The sequence below is a fragment of the Pristis pectinata genome, chromosome 21, assembly GCF_009764475.1.
Source record: "Pristis pectinata isolate sPriPec2 chromosome 21, sPriPec2.1.pri, whole genome shotgun sequence".
NCBI lineage: Eukaryota > Metazoa > Chordata > Chondrichthyes > Rhinopristiformes > Pristidae > Pristis > Pristis pectinata.
The window spans coordinates 37,363,502-37,381,273 of record NC_067425.1 but is presented as its reverse complement, the minus strand read 5'-3'; the positions used below and the strand labels follow the sequence as shown (position 1 = coordinate 37,381,273).

Sequence of the window (17,772 nt, the reverse complement as noted above, 5' to 3'; positions counted from 1 at the left end):
GGTGCTGGTTTACACTGGGCACATGTCATCTCCCCTTTGGTATTTGAGAGCCAGAGATTTCCAGCTGCCTTCAGTGTGCTGGGTCCTTCATGATAACGAAGATGCAAAAATTTCCGCCAGGGCCCTGTAATCTCCTGCCTTGCTTCCCATAGCAGCCTGGAATAGATCTCGTCAGGTCCTGCAGGTTTACCCACCAAGACGTCTAATACCTCCTCCATTCAATCTTAACCTTCTCCAGAAATTCACCATCCCAAATGAAATATCCAACTACAGGTGGAAGGTTTTCATTTAAAATCTCACCCATGTCCTCTGTCCACACAGGGATTGTCCCTTCGGTCCCAAATGGGTTGCACTCTTTTATTCTGCTCTGAATATACTTGCCATGACCTCATCTGCACCACCTCGCACTTGTTGGGATTAAGTTCCGCCTGCCACCACTCTACCCAACTCTGCTGCTGATCCAGATCCTCGAATGGCCTTCGTTGCTGTCTATGAACCACCAATGTTCACGTCATCATTACCCCCTACAGTTACATCCAAGTCATTAATATACAAAGGTCCTGGCACCTATCCCTGTGGTACACCACCAGTCACAGACGTCCAGTCAGAAAAACATCCCTCAGCCACTACCCTCTGAAACGTAGAAACATAGAAAACCTACAGCACAATTCAGGCCCTTCGGCCCACAAAGCTGTGCTGAACATGTCCTTACCCTAAAAATTACTAGGCTTACCCATAGCCCTCTATTTTTCTTATCTCCATGTACCTATCCAACAGTCTCTTGAAAGACCCTATCATATCCGCCTCCACCACCGTTGCCGGCAGCCCATTCCACACACTCACCACTTTCTGAGTAAAAAACTTACCCCTGACATCTCCTCTATACCTACTCCCCAGCACCTTAAACCTATGTCCTCTTATGGCCACCATTTCAGCCTCACATCACCAAGCCAGTTTGGGATCCAATCAGCCAGCTTGCCTCGGACCAGCCTACCATGCTTGACCTTGTCAAACACCTTACGAGGTTCCACATACCACTTTCTCTGGGGCACGGTCTCAAGATTGCTGAGAAGAGTCATCACAAGCACCAGGACTGAGGGCTCATTCCCCAGCAGCATGAGGTCCCAAGTGGTTTCAGCCATGGTGAGAACAAACACTTGCTCCGAGGATGACCACATTCCCGATGACCAATACACAGGGTTGGCTGGTGCTCAGTCATGAGGGAATACCGCCCTTGCACTGTTCATGTGACTGGATAACGACCATGACTGGAGAGGTCTATGCAACATACCACAATAGCCCCATGGCCAGGGGAAGGGAGTGCTTGTGGTGGGACCTCGGTAGGCAACCATTGGACAGGAAACCAGGGGGAAACAAAGTGGGGTCCCACCTCCGGACACTCTCCTACGGAATCCCTGCATCCCTCCCCCCACCTCTCTCTGTGTTGGCCCCTGCACTCCACAGATTCAGTGGGCAGGTCGGAGAACCTGCAGACACCTCCCCACGAAGAGCATCTGTGGACCTCCAGTGTAAGAGTCAGAAGTACATTAACATCATGGACAACAGCAAACAGAGGCCAATACCACGCTTTCATTCGGAGCTTTCTTATTAGTGCAGCACTCATTTAGAGTCATACAGTACAGAAACAGGCCCTTTGGCCCAACCCGTCCATGCCGACAGTGTTGCTCAGCGAGCTAATCCCATCTGCCCGTGGTTGGCCCATAGCCTTCTAAACCTCTCCTATCCGTGTACTTATCTAGCTGGCTTTTAAATGTTGCTAATGTGCCCACCTCAACCACTATTTCTGGCAGCTCATTCCAAATACGCACCAACCTTTGCATGAAGAAGCTGCCCCTGATGTCCCTTTTAAATCTCTCGCCTCTGATCTTAAACCTATGCCCTTTTGTTTTTAGCACCCCCTCCCTGGGAAAGAGACTATGTGCTTTCACCCTGTCTATGCCGCTCACAATCTCACACACCTCTGTCAGGTCACCCCTCAATCTCCTACATTCCAGAGAATGAAGCCCTTGTCTACACAACCTCTCCTTGTAACTCAGGCCCCCAAGTGTGGGCAACATTCTGGTAAATCTTTTCCGCACTCTTTCTAGTTTAATAGTATCTTTCCTATAACAGGTTGACCATAAACTGGACACAATACTCCACGTGTGACCTCACCAACATCATATATAACTGCAATATAACTTCCCAACTCCTACACTCAGTGCCCTGGTTGATGAAGGCCAATGTGCCAATCGCCTTCTTCACCACCCTGTCTACCTGAGACACCACCTTCAGTGAACTATGCAACTGAACTCCTAGGTCCCTTTGTTCCACAACACCCCCCAGTGCCCCACCATTCACTGTACAAGTCCTACCCTGGTTTGATCTCCCAAAATGCAACACCTCACATTTATCTGGATTGAAAGCAATTTGCCAATCCTCAGCCCACAGACCCAGCTGATCAAGATCCCCCTGTCATTTTTCATACAACACCACCTATAGCATATCCACAGACTTAGCAGCCATGCCTTTGTACGTTCACTTCCAATTTGTTTATATAAATTACAACAGCAAATGTCCCAGCACTGACCCCTGTGCCACACCACTGGACACAGGCCGCCAGTCTGAGAAACAACCCTCGACCATTGACCTCTGCTTCCTAGCACTGAGCCAAGTATGAATCCAATCTGCTATCTCCACCTGGATCCTGTGCAATTTAACCTTTCAGACTAGTCTGCCATGAGGGGACCTTGTCCATATAGACAACATCCACTACCCCACCCTCATCTACCCTCTTGGTTACCTCCGTGAAGAACAAGAGATTTGTCAGACATGACTTCCCACACATAGTTGTGCTCACTGTCCAGAATCAGACCCTGTCTCTCCAAATGTTGGTAGGTCCTGTCCCTCAGAATCCCCTCCAGCAATTTACCCACCACTGATGTCAGACTCACTAGCCTGTAGTTTCTTGGCTTGTTTTTGCTACCCTTTTTAAACAATGGTACCACATTAGCCACTCTCCAGTCCCCTAGAACCTCACCTGTGGCCAGAGATGAAGCAAAAATCTCTGCAAGGGCCTCCGCAATTTCTTCTCCAGCTTCCTACAAGGTCCGAAAATGCACCAGGTCAGGCCCTGGGGATTCATCCACCTGAATGCACTTTAAGGCCTCCAATACCTCCTCCCTGCTAATTTGTATGTGGTACAAGACATCACTGCTCATTTCCCCCATTTCCTTAGCTTCCATCGTTCTCTCCACAGTTAAAACTGAAGAGAAATATTCATTAAAAGTCTCAGCCACTTCCTTTGGGTCCACACACAGACGGCCATGCTGATCTTTAAGGGGACCTATTCTCTCCCTAGCCACCCTTTTAATATACCCACAGAATCTCTTGGGATTTTGCCTCACCTTACCTGCCAGATCCCCCTCATATCCTCTTTATGCCCTCTCTTTTAAGTGCACTCCTACACTTCTTGTAGTCATCAAGAGATTCACTCATTCGCAATTGCTTATGCGCAGTGTATGCCTCCCTCTTTTTCTTAACCAGAGCCTCAATATCTCTCGTCAACCACAGTTCCCGGAACCTGCCAGCTTTGCCCTTCACCCTAATCGGAATGTGCAGGCCCTGAACACTTGACAACACACATTTAAAGGCCTCCCATCTGGCAGACGCTCTTTTCCCTGCAAACAATCTCGCTGAATCAACCTCTGCAAGATGCCACCTAATGGCTCCAAAATTTGTTCTGCCTCAGTTCAGGACGTTGACCTGTGAACTGGTTGTATCCTTCTCCAGAACTATTTTATAACCAATAGAATTATGGTCACTGGACCCAATGTGCTCACTGACAGGCACTTCCACACTTGCCTGACCTCATTCCCCAGGAGGAGGTCCAGTGTTGCACCCTCTCTAGTAGGTCCCTCCATATATTGATCAAGGAAGCTTTCTTGGACACATTCACAAATTCCACTCCGTCGCAGCCTTTTACACTATGGTTGGCCCACTCAACATGAGGGAAGTTAAAATCACCCACTAATAATACGCTATGACGTTTAGAACTAGCTGCAGTCTCTCTACATATCTGCTCCTTCAATTCCTGCTGACGATTGGTGGGGGGTGGGGGGGGTCTATAATACAATCCCATCAGAGTGACCATCCCCTTCTTGTTTCTAAGTTCTACCCACATGGCGTCACTGGATGATCCCCCAAGAAGATCCTCTCTGACCATTGTTATGTCCTCTTTCATCAAGAAGGCCACTCCCCCTCCTCACTTACCTGCACCTCTGTCAGGTCTGTAGCATCTGTGTCCTGGAACATTGAGCTGTTAGTCCTGCCCTTCCTCAGCCATGTTTCTGTTATGGCAATGATATCCCAGTCCCCAGAGCCGATCCACGCCCAGAGTTCATCCGTCTTAGCATTTGTTTCCCAAAATAACCATGAAACATGAAATGAATTTAAAGCCGGATCAGCCGTCAGTGAACTGTCTGGACACAGTGATACCCAGAATCTAACACCAGTCGATCCAGTCTCAACGTGCAAATGTTAAACCTGGATGATAAACACATCCAAACTAATCATGAAACTTAGTTTTCCTCCACACTTATTGGGAATCTGAATTCCCATCAAATAAATCACTCCAGGTAATAACCACTGATGGTACCGATCAAAAGTTCCCTGCTGCAGGGCTGGCAGAGGATCTGTTACCTGTGGAGATGGTGGTGCTCGGAGAGTCCGAATGCAAAGTCTGCAGGAAGTTTTCCAAAGGGACGTGAGCGAGGGGCTGTGGCAGCTGCACTTCCTTTGGTCTGACCGGTGAAACAGTGACAGTAGATTGCGGTTCAGTGCATGACTTGACTGGGAGCTGGGTGACGGCTGAGGGGGTGAGGATAATGTGAGGTTAGTGCACTCAGTGTAATCTCCATGACATCCAGGCCCAGGCTCCAGTACACTGGGCCTCTGCACCTGTTTCAGAATCGACACTTGAAGGACAGACAAGGACAATCTTCTTCTACAAGTGGGAAACCCAAACCAAAGGAGCAAAGCTCAATGCAGAGCACAGCCATTTGTGAGGTGAGGTGTTTGTCAACAACTGCAAACACCTCACCCGCTCGCTGTAATCCCCAACACCCCATCTCGCTGCAATCCATAATCTGCACCATCCCTCGATAATGGTGACAGCAGAATTTGCCAAAATTTGCTTCATCTTTAGCTACAAGTGAAGTTCCGGAAGACTGGAGATGGCTAATGTTGTACCGTTATTTAAGACGGGCAGCAAAGGCAAGGCAGGGAACTACAGGTGGTCTGACAGTCTGACATCAGTGGTGGGGAAGTTAATGGAGGGGATTCTGAGGGACAGGATCCATCAATATTTGGATAGACAAGGGATCATCATTAGAAATCATGTCTGACAACCACTTTGAGTTTTTCAAAGAGGTAACCAAGAGCGTAGATGAGGGTAGGGCAGTAGATGTTGTCTATGTGGACTTTAGCAAGGCATTCGACAAGGTCCTGCATGGCAGGCTGGTCTAGAAGGTGAGATCCCATGGGATCCAGGGAGAGATAGTTACTTGGATTTGTATTTGGCTCGATGGTAGGAAGCAGAGGGTGATAGTCGAAGGTCGTTTCTCGGACTGGAGGCCTGTGACTCGTGGTATGCCACAGGGGTCGGTGCTGGGACCTTTGTTGCTTGTTATTTATAATTTGGATGTGAATGTACAAGGCACGGTTAGTAAGTCTGTGGATGATGCTACAATAGGTGGTGTTGTGGACAGGGTAAATGGTTATGAAAAATTACAGGGGGATCTTGATCAGCTGGGTATGTGGGCTGAGGATTGGCAAATGGCTTTCAATTCAGATAAACGTGAGGTGTTGAGTTTTGGGAGATCAAACCAGGGTAGGACTTGTACAGTGAATGGTGGGGCCCTGGGGAGTGTTGTGGAACAGACGGACCAAAAAGTGCAAATGCAGAGTTCACTGAAAGTGGCGTCACAGGTCAACAGGGTGGTGAAGGCTGCGTTCGGCACGCTGGCCTTCAGTCAGGGCATTGAGTACAGGAGTTGGGAGGTTATCTGGCAGTTGTACAAGTCATTGATGAAACCATAGTTGGAGCACTGTGTACAGTTTCGTTCACCCTGTTATAGGAAAGACATCATTAAACTGGAAAGAGTTCAGTGAAGATTCATGAGGATGCTGCCAGGACTCGAGGGCCTGAGTTATAGGGAGAGGTTGGCCAGGCTGGGTCTTTATTCCTTGGAAGGTAGGAGATTGAGGGGTGACCTTATAGAGGTGGATAAGATCACGAGAGGTGAGAGGGGAAAGATTTAAAAGGGACCTGAGGGGCAATGTCTTCACACAGAGGGTGGTGCCTCTATGGAACGAGCTGCCAGAGGAAGTGGGTGAGGCAGGTACAATAACAACATTTAAAGGACATTTGGATAAGTACATGGATAGGAGGGGTTTAGAGGGAACGGGCCAAATACGGGCAAATGGATTGAACTTGATGCGCACCGTGGTCAGCATGGACGAGTTGGGCTGAAGGGCCTGTTTCTGTGCTGTGTTACTCTGACTGTATGGCGGACAAATAGATAAAATAAAAAAAATACCCAAAAACTGACTAACTGTGAATAGATTATTTCGTGAAAGAACAGCTCCTGTGGACAACTACAATGGTCAGAAAGTGTTCAGAAAGTCAGAAAGTGAGTGGTCAGAAAGTGTTACATCAGGTTAGGTGTAGCAATGGGTGAAACATGAACATGTTTTTAAGGAATTCTAAATGGACTGCTGTCTGGTGTATGGTGAGGCCTGACAGGGGCAGTTTTCATTGGTTCGGAAAAAGTGCTCATGGATCCCAGGCAGAAGTCATCCCATCACGGTGCCACACGATAGATATTCACTGAGCAGTCACAGACGGCAAACGTGATTCTCTTCTGTTCAACAGTACACCATGACCCAAGTGTTGGAGGATGGCACCTGGGTGAGACTCCTGGCATCCCACCCAGTGGATGGAACTTGTGGGAACCAGCTGCCAATGCCCAAAAGCCATGGAAGTCTTTCTCATCACCCATCCAGCAATCAGTAACAGCGGAGGGTACGCAGCTGAGGGAAGGGGCTGTATTTGGTGGGCCGCAGATTCCAAACAATCACGCAGCCCAGTGAGAAACCACAAGAACTCAGTGGGTCAGGCAGCATCTGTGGAGGCAAAGGGATGGTCAACATTTCTGGTTGAGACCTTGCACCAGGGCAGAGTGTAGAGGGGAGATAGTTGGCATAAAGAGATGAGAGGGAGGGGTGAGACAGGGGCCGGTAGGTGATCGGTGGAATCAGGAGCGGAGGGATTGATGGCCACATGGAGCCAGGTGGGGGAGGGGGAGGGGGAGGAGAGGGTAGAGGCAGAGGCTGGAAGGGGAGAAGTGGATCAGATAAGGGAGGGATGAAGCCCAGATGGAATCAGATGGGGAGGGGTCAGGAAGGGTGGGTCAGGGAAGAGGAATCCCAGGTGGATAGGGGTGTGGGTGATGGGTGGATGGCAATGAGAATGGTAGAGTTGGCTAATTGGCATGATGGTGGGAAGCAGAGGGTGATGGTGGAAGGTTGTTTCTCAGACTGGAGGCCCGTGACCCAGGGGTCGGTGCTGGGCACATTGCTGTTTGTCATCTATATCAACACATTGGATAAGCATGTACAAGGCATGGTGAGTACGTTTGCAGATGACACTAAAATAGGTGGTATAGTGGACAGTGAAGAAGATTATCAAAAATTACAGAGAGATCTTGATCAGCTGAGTAAGTGGCCAAGGAATGGCAAATGGAGTTCAGATAAGTGCGAGGTGTTGCATTTTGGAAACTCAAGTGAGAGTAGGGCTTTCACAGTGAACAGCAGGGCCCTGGAGAGTGTTGTAGAGCAGAGGGACCTTGAAGTTCAGGTATATTGTTCCCTGAAAGTGGAGTCACAGGTAGACAGGGTGGGGAAGAAGGCATTTGGCACGCTGGCCTTCATCAGTCAGGGCATTGAGTATAGAAGTTGGGAGGTCATGGTGCAGTTGCACAGGACCCTGGTGAGGCCGCACTTGGAGTATTCTGTTCAGTTTTGGCTGCCCTGCTATAGGAAAGAGAGCAGAAGAGATTTACAAGGATGTTGCCAGGACTTGAGGGACTGAGTTATGGAGAGAGGTTGAAAAGGCAGGAACTTTTTTTTCCTCAGAGCGAAGGAGAGTGAGGGGTGATCTAACAGAGGTGTATAAAATCATGAGGGGCATAGATTGGGTGAATGCACTGTTTTTTTTCCCCAAGGTTGGGGAATCAAGAACTAGAAAGCATAGGTTTAAGATGAGAGAGGAACGATTTAATAGGAAATTTTTTTACACACAAAGGGTGCTATGTATAGTATATGGAACGAGCTGCCATGAGAAGTGGTTGAGGTAGGTTCAATAACAACTTTTAAAAGACAGTTGGACAGGTGCATGGATAGGAAAGGTTTAGAAGGTTATGGGCCAAATGCTGGCAAATGGGACCAGCTTGGATGGGACATCTTGGTCGGCATGGACCTGCTGGGCAGAAGGGCCTGTTTCCATGCTGTATGACTCTAAGAGCACCAAATGTAGTAGACGAGGTTGGAGGAGGTGCAGGTGAATCTCTGCCTCACCTGGAAGGGATGTTTAGATGTCTGAGGCAGGCACATCAGCAACATTTAAAAGCCATCTAGACAAGTACATGGATAGGAGTGGTTTAGAGGGCTCTGGGCCATACGCGGGCAGATGGGACTCGCTCGTTGGTCAACACAGTCGGCATGGATGAGTTGGGCCAAAGGAGGTGAAGGGACAAGTGTTCCATCTCCTGAGGTTACAGGGGAAGGTGACAGGGGTTAGGGAGGGATGAGCAGATCAGGGAGTTACAGAGGGAGTGGACCCTGCAGAAAGCAGAAATGGGTGGGGAGGGGAAGATGTGGCTGGTGGTGGGATCAGGTTGTAGTTGGAGGGAATAGCAGAAGACGATGCGCTGTTTGCAGAGGCTGGTTGGTGTAAGGTGAGGACCGGGCAAATCTATCTCTGTTCCATCTGGGGTGAGGGAGGGTGAAGGCAGAAATGGAAGAGACGTGGGTGAGGACTTCATCAAATACAGTAGAGCAGAAGCCATATCTCTGGAGGAAGAACGATATCCTGGAGTGGAAGGTCTCATCTCAAGAGCAGAGGTGGCGGAGCTGGAGAAACTGAGAGAAGGGGACGGCATCCTTCCAAGTGACAGGGTGGGAGTAGGTGTAGTCCAGGTAGCTGTGGGAGTCAGTGGGTTTGTAGTAAATGTTGGCGGATGGTTTGTCTGCTCAGATGATGACAGAGAGATCCAGAAAAAGGGAGAAAGGCGTCAGAAATGGTCCATGTGAATTTGAGAGCAGAACTGACAAGTTCCGCACGAGTACAGGAAGAACCACCAGTGTCACGGAGAAAGAGCTGGGGACTGGTACTGGAGTAGGTTTGGAACAAGGACACTTCCATGGAGCCAGGGTCAGAGGGTGCACAGGGGACAGGGTCAGAGGGTGCAGAGGGGACAGGGTCAGAGGGTGCACAGGGGGACAGGGTCAGAGGGTGCAGAGGGGGACAGGGTCAGAGGGTGCAGAGGGGGACAGTGGGGACAGGGTCAGAGGGTGCAGAGGGGACAGGGTCAGAGGGTGCAGAGGGGGACAGGGTCAGAGGGTGCAGAGGGGGACAGGGTCAGAGGGGGACAGTGGGGACAGGGTCAGAGTGTGCACAGGGGCCAGGGTCAGAGGGTGCACAGGGGCCAGGGTCAGAGGGTGCACAGGGGCCAGGGTCAGAGGGTGCACAGGGGCCAGGGTCAGAGGGTGCACAGGGGCCAGGGTCAGAGGGTGCACAGGGGGACAGTGGGGCCAGGGTCAGAGGGCGCACAGGGGCCAGGGTCAGAGGGTGCACAGGGGCCAGGGTCAGAGGGTGCACAGGGGGACAGTGGGGCCAGGGTCAGAGGGTGCACAGGGGCCAGGGTCAGAGGGTGCACAGGGGCCAGGGTCAGAGGGCGCACAGGGGCCAGGGTCAGAGGGCGCACAGGGGCCAGGGTCAGAGTGTCTGGGAAGGAGAGTGGCAGTCACTGACCCTGGCCTGCTGTGGGGGCTTCCACGTCCCCAGATTTGGTTTCAGGTTTTCAGCAGCTGCGGTTTCTTGCTCTCAGCCGGCAGCTCCTGTTGGACCAGGTTGAAGGGGGACTTACCATCGGGAGCTTGTTGAGCACGAGATGGAGAGGAGGACATCCTCCAGCACGTGTTCTGTCGCCACCACGGGGGAGTGCAGAGCTGAGCTCATTTGTACCGGGAGACATTCCAAGGCCTTGGCTATCAGCTCAATATCTGTCCCACCTGGGATCACACCATCCCAATGTGTCACTGAAGAGGAACCCTAACTCGAAGAAGAGATTGGAAGATATCTTGCCAAGTCTTGGCCAACTGCACCAGATGCCAAGAGCAGATCTTGGTGTCAGGAGCTCAATAGTGAGCTTGTGTCTAATAACCTCCTACACCTTCCACAAGCTATCAGTTGCTGGGAACATTTTTGGGACTAGCACTGCACCGGAAGAGCTTCAGTGAACGTCTCAGGTGCTTGAGGGACATTGTGGGTGATGTTCTTATCTTTGGGCTTGGACGGCTGATGCAGAGGTGGAGAGAAACCATCACAGGGGGACGAGAACCTGAACCAACCGATGCCAAGTCATCAGGAGGGTGAGAGGAGGAGACACAACAACATTCCCAGAACTGCCAGCTTCAACCCGTCAGCAAAAGCTGGCTCAGCTCACTCTTGAAAGGAAGGAGATAAGAATTGTTCAAAATTACAAAGGATTTTGTGAGTAGAGTGTTCCCACATTCCACAGCAGAGGGAAGTCCATTTATGTAACACGGTTGCTGAGAAAACAGATAGGGAATTGGGAAAGGATCAATCAGAGTGTGGTGAGAACATGGATCTCAGTGCCACGAGCAGCAGCCGAGGAGAGTGGAACTGATTTACTGTAAGGCACAAGTACATGGAGACGTGGGGTACTGAGACTGACTGAAACGGTCGCCTCTGTGCAATGTTTGGGTCAGGGCCCTTGGGCAGGAGTCCCTGACAGCTGGACTCTGCTCTATACTGCACTCCCCTCTTTGGACACAGCCACCCACAGACAGCAGAATATGCAGGAAGTCTGGCTGAGGACTGTTCAGGAGCTGAAGGGTAAGCACCTAGTTGTTCTGGACAATAGTTGGGTGCTGAATACAGAAGGAACAGCCCCTAGCACAGACCCTAGGGAACACGGAGACACATTTGGCACTCCTTATCGGCAGCACATCATCACTCAGCAAAGGCCTGGAATGGTGAGGGGAACGTAGACAAATGACACGACACAACGCTCTGTGTTTAACCTCTCTGTTCTCGCTCCCAGCTCCCTCTGCACGTCAGCCTCTCGCCCTGAACTGTACCGAGGTCTCAACCAACTGAGGACCCAGGCTCTGAGCAGATATTACATTTCATTTTAAAATCTAATTGTTCAAAATCAGAATTCTTGCGGAAATAAGTGCAAATTGGACCAATTTTACAAGGAGTTGGAGCTCCTTCCAAATATCTTCAGTGACCTCTGACCAAGGAAAATGAGGGAGGCAAAGGTGTTGGGTGAAAGTCCGCCAACCTTCCACTCCCAGATCAGGAAGGTGGGCAGGTAGCTGGAAATCTGGGGAAACGAGGAGAACGTTATCACGTGGTAGGGACAAGGCAGGAAGAGGGACGTTGGTGACGTGGGGCTGGGCTCTCAGCTCGCTGGTGGGACGGGAATCCGACATTGTGAACAGGCAGTGGGCTGTGTCAAGCAGGAACGTTACAAGCAGAAGAGAGTTTGCGCACGGCAACCCATCCCACCCCAACCCACGAAGCGGGCAGAGTCGGCAGCAGAAACTCCTCCTCACACAGGGAGTGGAGCCACTTCCACACCAACCCAAAGCTGGGTCACACACTCACCGTCCGAGGCACAGGTGCAGGTGGGGACGGAGGGCGATTCTCTGCCGGGCACACTTACTGCAAGCGGGCAGGAGGTCAGCTCCACATCCTCTTCACTGTCTCTGCAGAGGAAGATGCAAAGCTCAGAACTCGAGGGAGTGGCTGCTTGGTTTAAAACAATAAATTCTTTGACAATTGGAGGAGCTCAGGCATCTGTAGAGGGAATGGTACAGTCGATGCTTCGGGCTGAGGTCTTTCATCTGGACTGAGGGCAGAGAGGAGACAGCCGGTATGAAGAAGTGGGGGGAAGGGGTGAGGCAGGACCTGGCAGGTGATGGGTGAGGAGGGATGACAGGCAGACGGAGGAGGGGAGGGTGGAGGTAGCGACGGGGGCTGGGGGGTGACACAGGGCCACAGATGGCGGAACCTGAGAGGAGAGGACGGTGGAGCCTGGAACCAGATGAGGGAGGTGGGGAGTGGTCTTGTTCTAGGTTTGGGCCGGGCGACGCTGGGGAGAGCAGGGAGGACGAGGTCAGCACGGTGACGCAGCAGGCACTGCATCCGCTCCAGAGCTCCCGCCACCCGGGTTCAATCCCAACCTCGGGCGCTGCCTGCGTGGAGTTTGCACGTTCTCCCTGTGACTGCGTGGGTGTCCTCTGAGTGCTCCCGTTTCCTCCCACGTCTCTCTCGCGCGCACGCGCGCACACACGGGTTGGCTAATCGGCCACTGTGAATGGTCCCCAGTGTGGGCAGCTGGAGGGAGAACCCGAGGGGAATCGGAGGGGGAATGGGACTGTTGGGGGATGCTCTGAGCTGGCATGGCCTTGATGGGCTGAACGGCCTCCCTCAATGTAACAAACAAGACTCAAGGTGAAGCTACGAACATGGACATGGAGACCCTGGTTATTTCCCCTCCCCTGCCGGCGCTGGAGGGTGGGAATCCTCGGCCAAGGAGCCGAGTGGGGTCTGTGTGCCAGCTTTACCTCCCCGATGAGCCGTCTGTTGTCCCAGCAGTGTTCCTGCTGCACATTCCTCGGGAATTTCCTGAACCTGCTGCTGACCCACTTCCTCCTGACTCTCCCGGTGACCCCTGACCCTCAGCGGTACTTGACTGCAGAAGCGTTGCTGAGTCCATCCTGACAGAAGGGGAAGCCGAGCTTCACCCACGGCAGGTTTATTTACTGTGAAGTCCACATGCCTGCCAGCCACAACCCAACAAGACAAAATGGCATCTGCCAGGGATCAGGCTGTAACGCAGGACAATTCCCAACACACAGTCACCACTTCTAGCTTGGAAGAAAACCAACTCAGAGAGGGCTGGTGAGGTCCTAGCTCTGAGTTTGCCCTCGTTCTGCAGTGGCGTGGGCAACTGCCCACAACTCCTTGGAACTCCCACGCCCACACTAGCTCTAATCTGCAGTCTGGTGGCCACACCTTGGGTAGGACTGGGCTGCTCTGGAGATGCTGTGGAACAGATTCACCAGGGCGTCACCGGGATTGAAGCATCTCAGTTACAAGGAGAGGCGGCACAGGCTGGAGCATGGCACGAAGGAAGCTGAGGGGTGAGCTGACAAGTGCACAAAATGATGAGTAGGATAGATATGGTGGATATTTAAAAATCTCTTTCCCATGAGAGAGGTGTCTCAGACTCGTATCCTAAAGTGGGTTAATTGGCCGCTGTAAATGGCACCTCGTGTTGGTGAGGGGTGGAGTCTGGGGGGAGTTGGTGAGAATGCTGGGAGAATAAAATGGGGTGAGGTTTAAAATGAGAGGCGGGAGGTTTCGAGGGGATCTGAGAAGGAACTTTCCCACACAGGATGATTAGAGTCTGGAACGTGCTGCCTGACAAGGTGGAGGAGGCAGGGATCGGAGATGCATCCAAACAGGCACTTGAATCCCAAGGTACAGAGCCCGGAGCGGGCCTGGTGCAAGAGGTGGGGTTGGTGTAGACAAGCAGGGATGGACGTGGTGGGCCAAAGGCTCTTTCTGCGCTGGATCACTCTTTCTGCAAGTGTGTGACTGTGGCTCGGTAGGTAATTGTAAATACTGCACACTCAGGCACATACAAAAGCTTCTGCATGTGATAAGATTGTTAGGTGACATCCTGAGATCAAAGTGATATTGTTTCAAATTCTGATTTTGTAAAATCAAATTCTGATTTTGTAACTGGAACTTATTGTTCTCCAGAGAGGTGGCACAGGAGCTGTGTGATGGTCACATGATGAATGAATGCTTCTGCTAAAATGTTCCAAGTCTTTTCAAACACTGCATCAAGTTGCTCCCAAACACGTTTCTTTCAGGAGACAGTGTTGCAGGTCCTTATGCAGTGTCATTTATTGCTGAATTATTGATCAGTGAGGTGTTTGATAGGTAAAACACCAAGGTTCTGAAGCTCTGTTTTCACAGGGAGATCACAGAGTGACAGAGGGATACAGCACAGAAACAGGCCTTTCGGCCCACTCAGTCTGTGCCGACTGCCAGCCACACAGTTACACTGATCCCATTTTTTACTCTCCCCACATTGTCATCACCCTCTGTCACCCCGACTCCCAGACCCTACCCCTCACCAACATGGGGAGCAATCGACAGCGGCCGATTAACCCACACACCCGCACACCTTTGGGATACGGGAGGAAACCAGAGCGCCCAAGGCGTGTGGTCACAGGGAGGAAGTACAAACACCACACAGAGGTGAGGATTGAACCGGGCTCTCCGGCTCTGCCAGCCGCTCCTCTGCGCAGCCTGAGCAGGGAAGGCCCAGAAACACAAGAGTTCAGATTCTAGGCAACCTCAGCATGGTCCTCAACTCCCAACACCTTCCCACCTTCTTCAAGCGTGAGGGAGCTCTCTTCACCTGACTGGGTGAGTGCAGTTGCAACAACTCATGAAGCTCAGTCCTAACCTGCTCGATCAGCATGCCACCCACCTCCCTACACACGCCCTCCCTCCACCACCAGCACAGTGCCTGCAGTGTGCACCGTCTACAAAATGCACTGCAGTTACTCGCCCAGGCTACTCCGACAGCTGGAGTTATGGACAGTGTAGGGGGCAGTCAAAGGATAGAGCAGAATATAAATCAATTACAGTTATGGACAGAGAAATGGCAGATGGAGTTTAATCTGGACAAGTGTGAGGTGTTGCACTTTGGAAGATCAAATGTAAGGGGAAAGCACACAGCTAATGGCAGGACCCTTAACAGTGTTGATGTACAGAGGGATCTTGGGGTCCAAGTCCATAGCTCGCTGAAAGTGGCCACACAAGTAGATAGGGTGGCAAAGAAGGTGTATGACAATGCTGCTTTCACTGGTTGGAGCAAAGAGTATAGGAGTCAGGAAGTCATGTTGCAGATGTATAAAAGTCTGGTTAGTTTTGCATCCACACTTGGAGTACTGGATGCAGTTCTGGTTGCCCCATTACAGGAAGGATGTGGAGGCTTTGGAAAGGGTGCAGAAGAGGTTTACCAGGATGCTGCCTGGGTTAGAGGGCATGAGCTATAAGCAGAGGTTGGACAGACTTGGGTTGTTTTCTCTGGAATGTCGGAGGCTAAGGGGAGACCTGATAGATTATGAGAGGCATAGATAGGATAGACAGTCAGAATCTTCTCCCAGGGTAGAACTGTCAAGTATTAGTGGACATGCATTTATGGTGAGAGGGGAAAGTTCAAAGGAGATGTGTGGGGCAAGTTTTTGTTTTACACAGAGTGGTGGGTGTGTGGAACAGGTTACCAGGGGTGGTGGTGGTGGCAAATACGACAGTGGTGTTTAAGAGGCTGTTAGATAGACACATGAATGTGCAGGGAACAGAGGGATACGGATCATGTGCAGGCAGAAAAGGTTTAGCTTAATTTGGCATCACGTTCGGCACAGACATGGTGGGCCGAAGGGCCTGTTCCTGTGCTGTACTGTTGTGTGTAACCTTGCCTCCCAAAACCAAGACCTCTTCCACCAAGATGGACCAGGGCAGCAGGTGCATTGGAACACCACCACCTGCAGGTTCCCCTTCAATCGCACGCCTTGTTGACTTGATAGGGGCAGGGGAATGTAACCAATGGTCCAACAGCATTTGTTCCATGGTCTTCCTGGTTCACTGCTCCGTGACCATCTGCAGTTTCACTGGGAAAGCCGCCTGCAGGCTCTGACCCAGCCTGGGCACAAAGACAAGACCATTTTTCATGGTGACACAGGATCTGTGCTGGTCACAGTGACACAGGATCCGTGGTTGTTGGGTGAAAGTCAATGGCTGTGATTCCTGCAGTTAACTCCACATTAATAATTATCCTGACACTCCTGTTGTACGGATTGTGAGCAGGTGAAGAGGGACAGGGGTCGATGGGCAATAGAGAGTCATCGGGGGATGGGGGGGGGGGTCATCGGTGAGGCAAGGAGTGACGATGGGCTTCACTGTAGTGAAGCGAGTTATTGACGGGCCAATGACTGCCCAAAGTCTCACCGTCTCCAAGAGACCCAAACAACAGCGCCCAGTCTCTGCACTCCCAGCTCCCTCCATTTTGTGAGGTTTGATTTACAGAATCAAATATTTCCACTTCACTTTTTTGTCTGCAGCAGAAACATCCTGTAAGAGGCGGTGAAGTCACCCTTACCCTGGGTCCATGCAGTCCTGAATGTCAGCCACCCACGAGTGTTTCTGCAGGGAGTCAATGGTCTCCAGGATGTACTCCACACCATTCTCCACCTGTTGCACAACAAGTCACAACAAGTCACAACAAGTGCCGGGAGACTGGAGGGCGGCTCAGCCAGACCCACTCAATGCTTACCAGAGTTTCAAATCCAGCACAAGTCAAGGATCAGGCACCAAATATTCATAACCTTGGAGCAAGTATCAACAGCAGGTACAGATGTACAGGTGTGACTGAGGTGGGGGTCAGAGAGGAGGGGGAGCTGCATTGTTGATGAGGGAGAACTTCATGGTAGAACTGAGAGAGGATATTCTTGTGGGATCGTCCAGTGAGGCCAAATGGGTGAAACTCAGAAGTAAGAAGAGGGTGATCACCTTGATGGGATTGTACTGCAGGCCCTTCCATCGTCAGCAGAGTTAGAGCAGCAAATATGTAGGGAATCGCCGATAGCCATAAAAACAATAGGGTTGTAAATAGTAGGTGATTTCAGCTTCCCCAATATTGACTGGGCCTGCCATTGTGCTAAGGGCTTGGATGGGGCAGAATTTGTTAAGTGCATCCAGGAAAGTTTTCCCATGCAACACTGGACCTCCTGTTGGGTAATAAGGTGGGGCAAGTGACTGAATTGTCAGTGGGCAGCACTGTATTGAAATAGTTTATCAAAGAAGATAGAATTGGTCCACAAGGTAAAGTTCTAAATTGGAGTAACAGTAATTTTAATGGAATTAGACAGGAACTTGCAAAACTCAATTGGGAGAGGGGCAGGTGGGAGTTCAGGGCCAACAGATTCCTGTTAGTGAAGGACAAGGCTGCGAGGATTAGGGAACCCTGGTCGACGGGGGACATTGAGGCACTGGTCAGGAAAAAGTAGGAGGTATACCAGGTACAGGCAGCTGGAATCAAGAGACTCTCTTGAGAAGTTTAAGGGATGTAGGAGTAATTGAAGAGGGAAATCAGAAAGGCAAAACATAAGAGCAGAGACTAGTACAGCACAGGAACAGGCCCTTTGGCCCACAATGTCTGCACTGAACGTGATGCAAATTAAACTAATTCTCTTCTGCCTGTACGTGATTCCCCTAATCCACGCAGCATTCTGGTGAAGGCCTTCTGCACCCTCTCCAAAGTCTCCACACAACTTCAGTAATGGGGTGACCAGAACTACACACAATTCTCCAAGTGC

The 17,772-nt window shown here is 51.0% G+C and overlaps 1 protein-coding gene across 7 annotated transcripts in view; it reads right to left on the bottom strand.

Annotated features, from left to right (window-relative positions):
- LOC127581246 (SH2B adapter protein 2) overlaps nucleotides 1-17,772 on the bottom strand; it is a 120,666-nt gene that overhangs the window by 30,841 nt on the left and 72,053 nt on the right. For all 7 annotated transcript variants that reach the window (XM_052035441.1, XM_052035439.1, XM_052035443.1 and 4 more), the window contains 3 exons: nucleotides 16,557-16,648; nucleotides 11,978-12,078; nucleotides 4,702-4,869 (listed from right to left, as the gene is read on the bottom strand). In XM_052035441.1, the coding sequence (XP_051891401.1) occupies nucleotides 4,702-4,869; nucleotides 11,978-12,078; nucleotides 16,557-16,648 (361 nt within the window). The remainder of the gene's footprint in view (nucleotides 1-4,701; nucleotides 4,870-11,977; nucleotides 12,079-16,556; nucleotides 16,649-17,772) is intronic.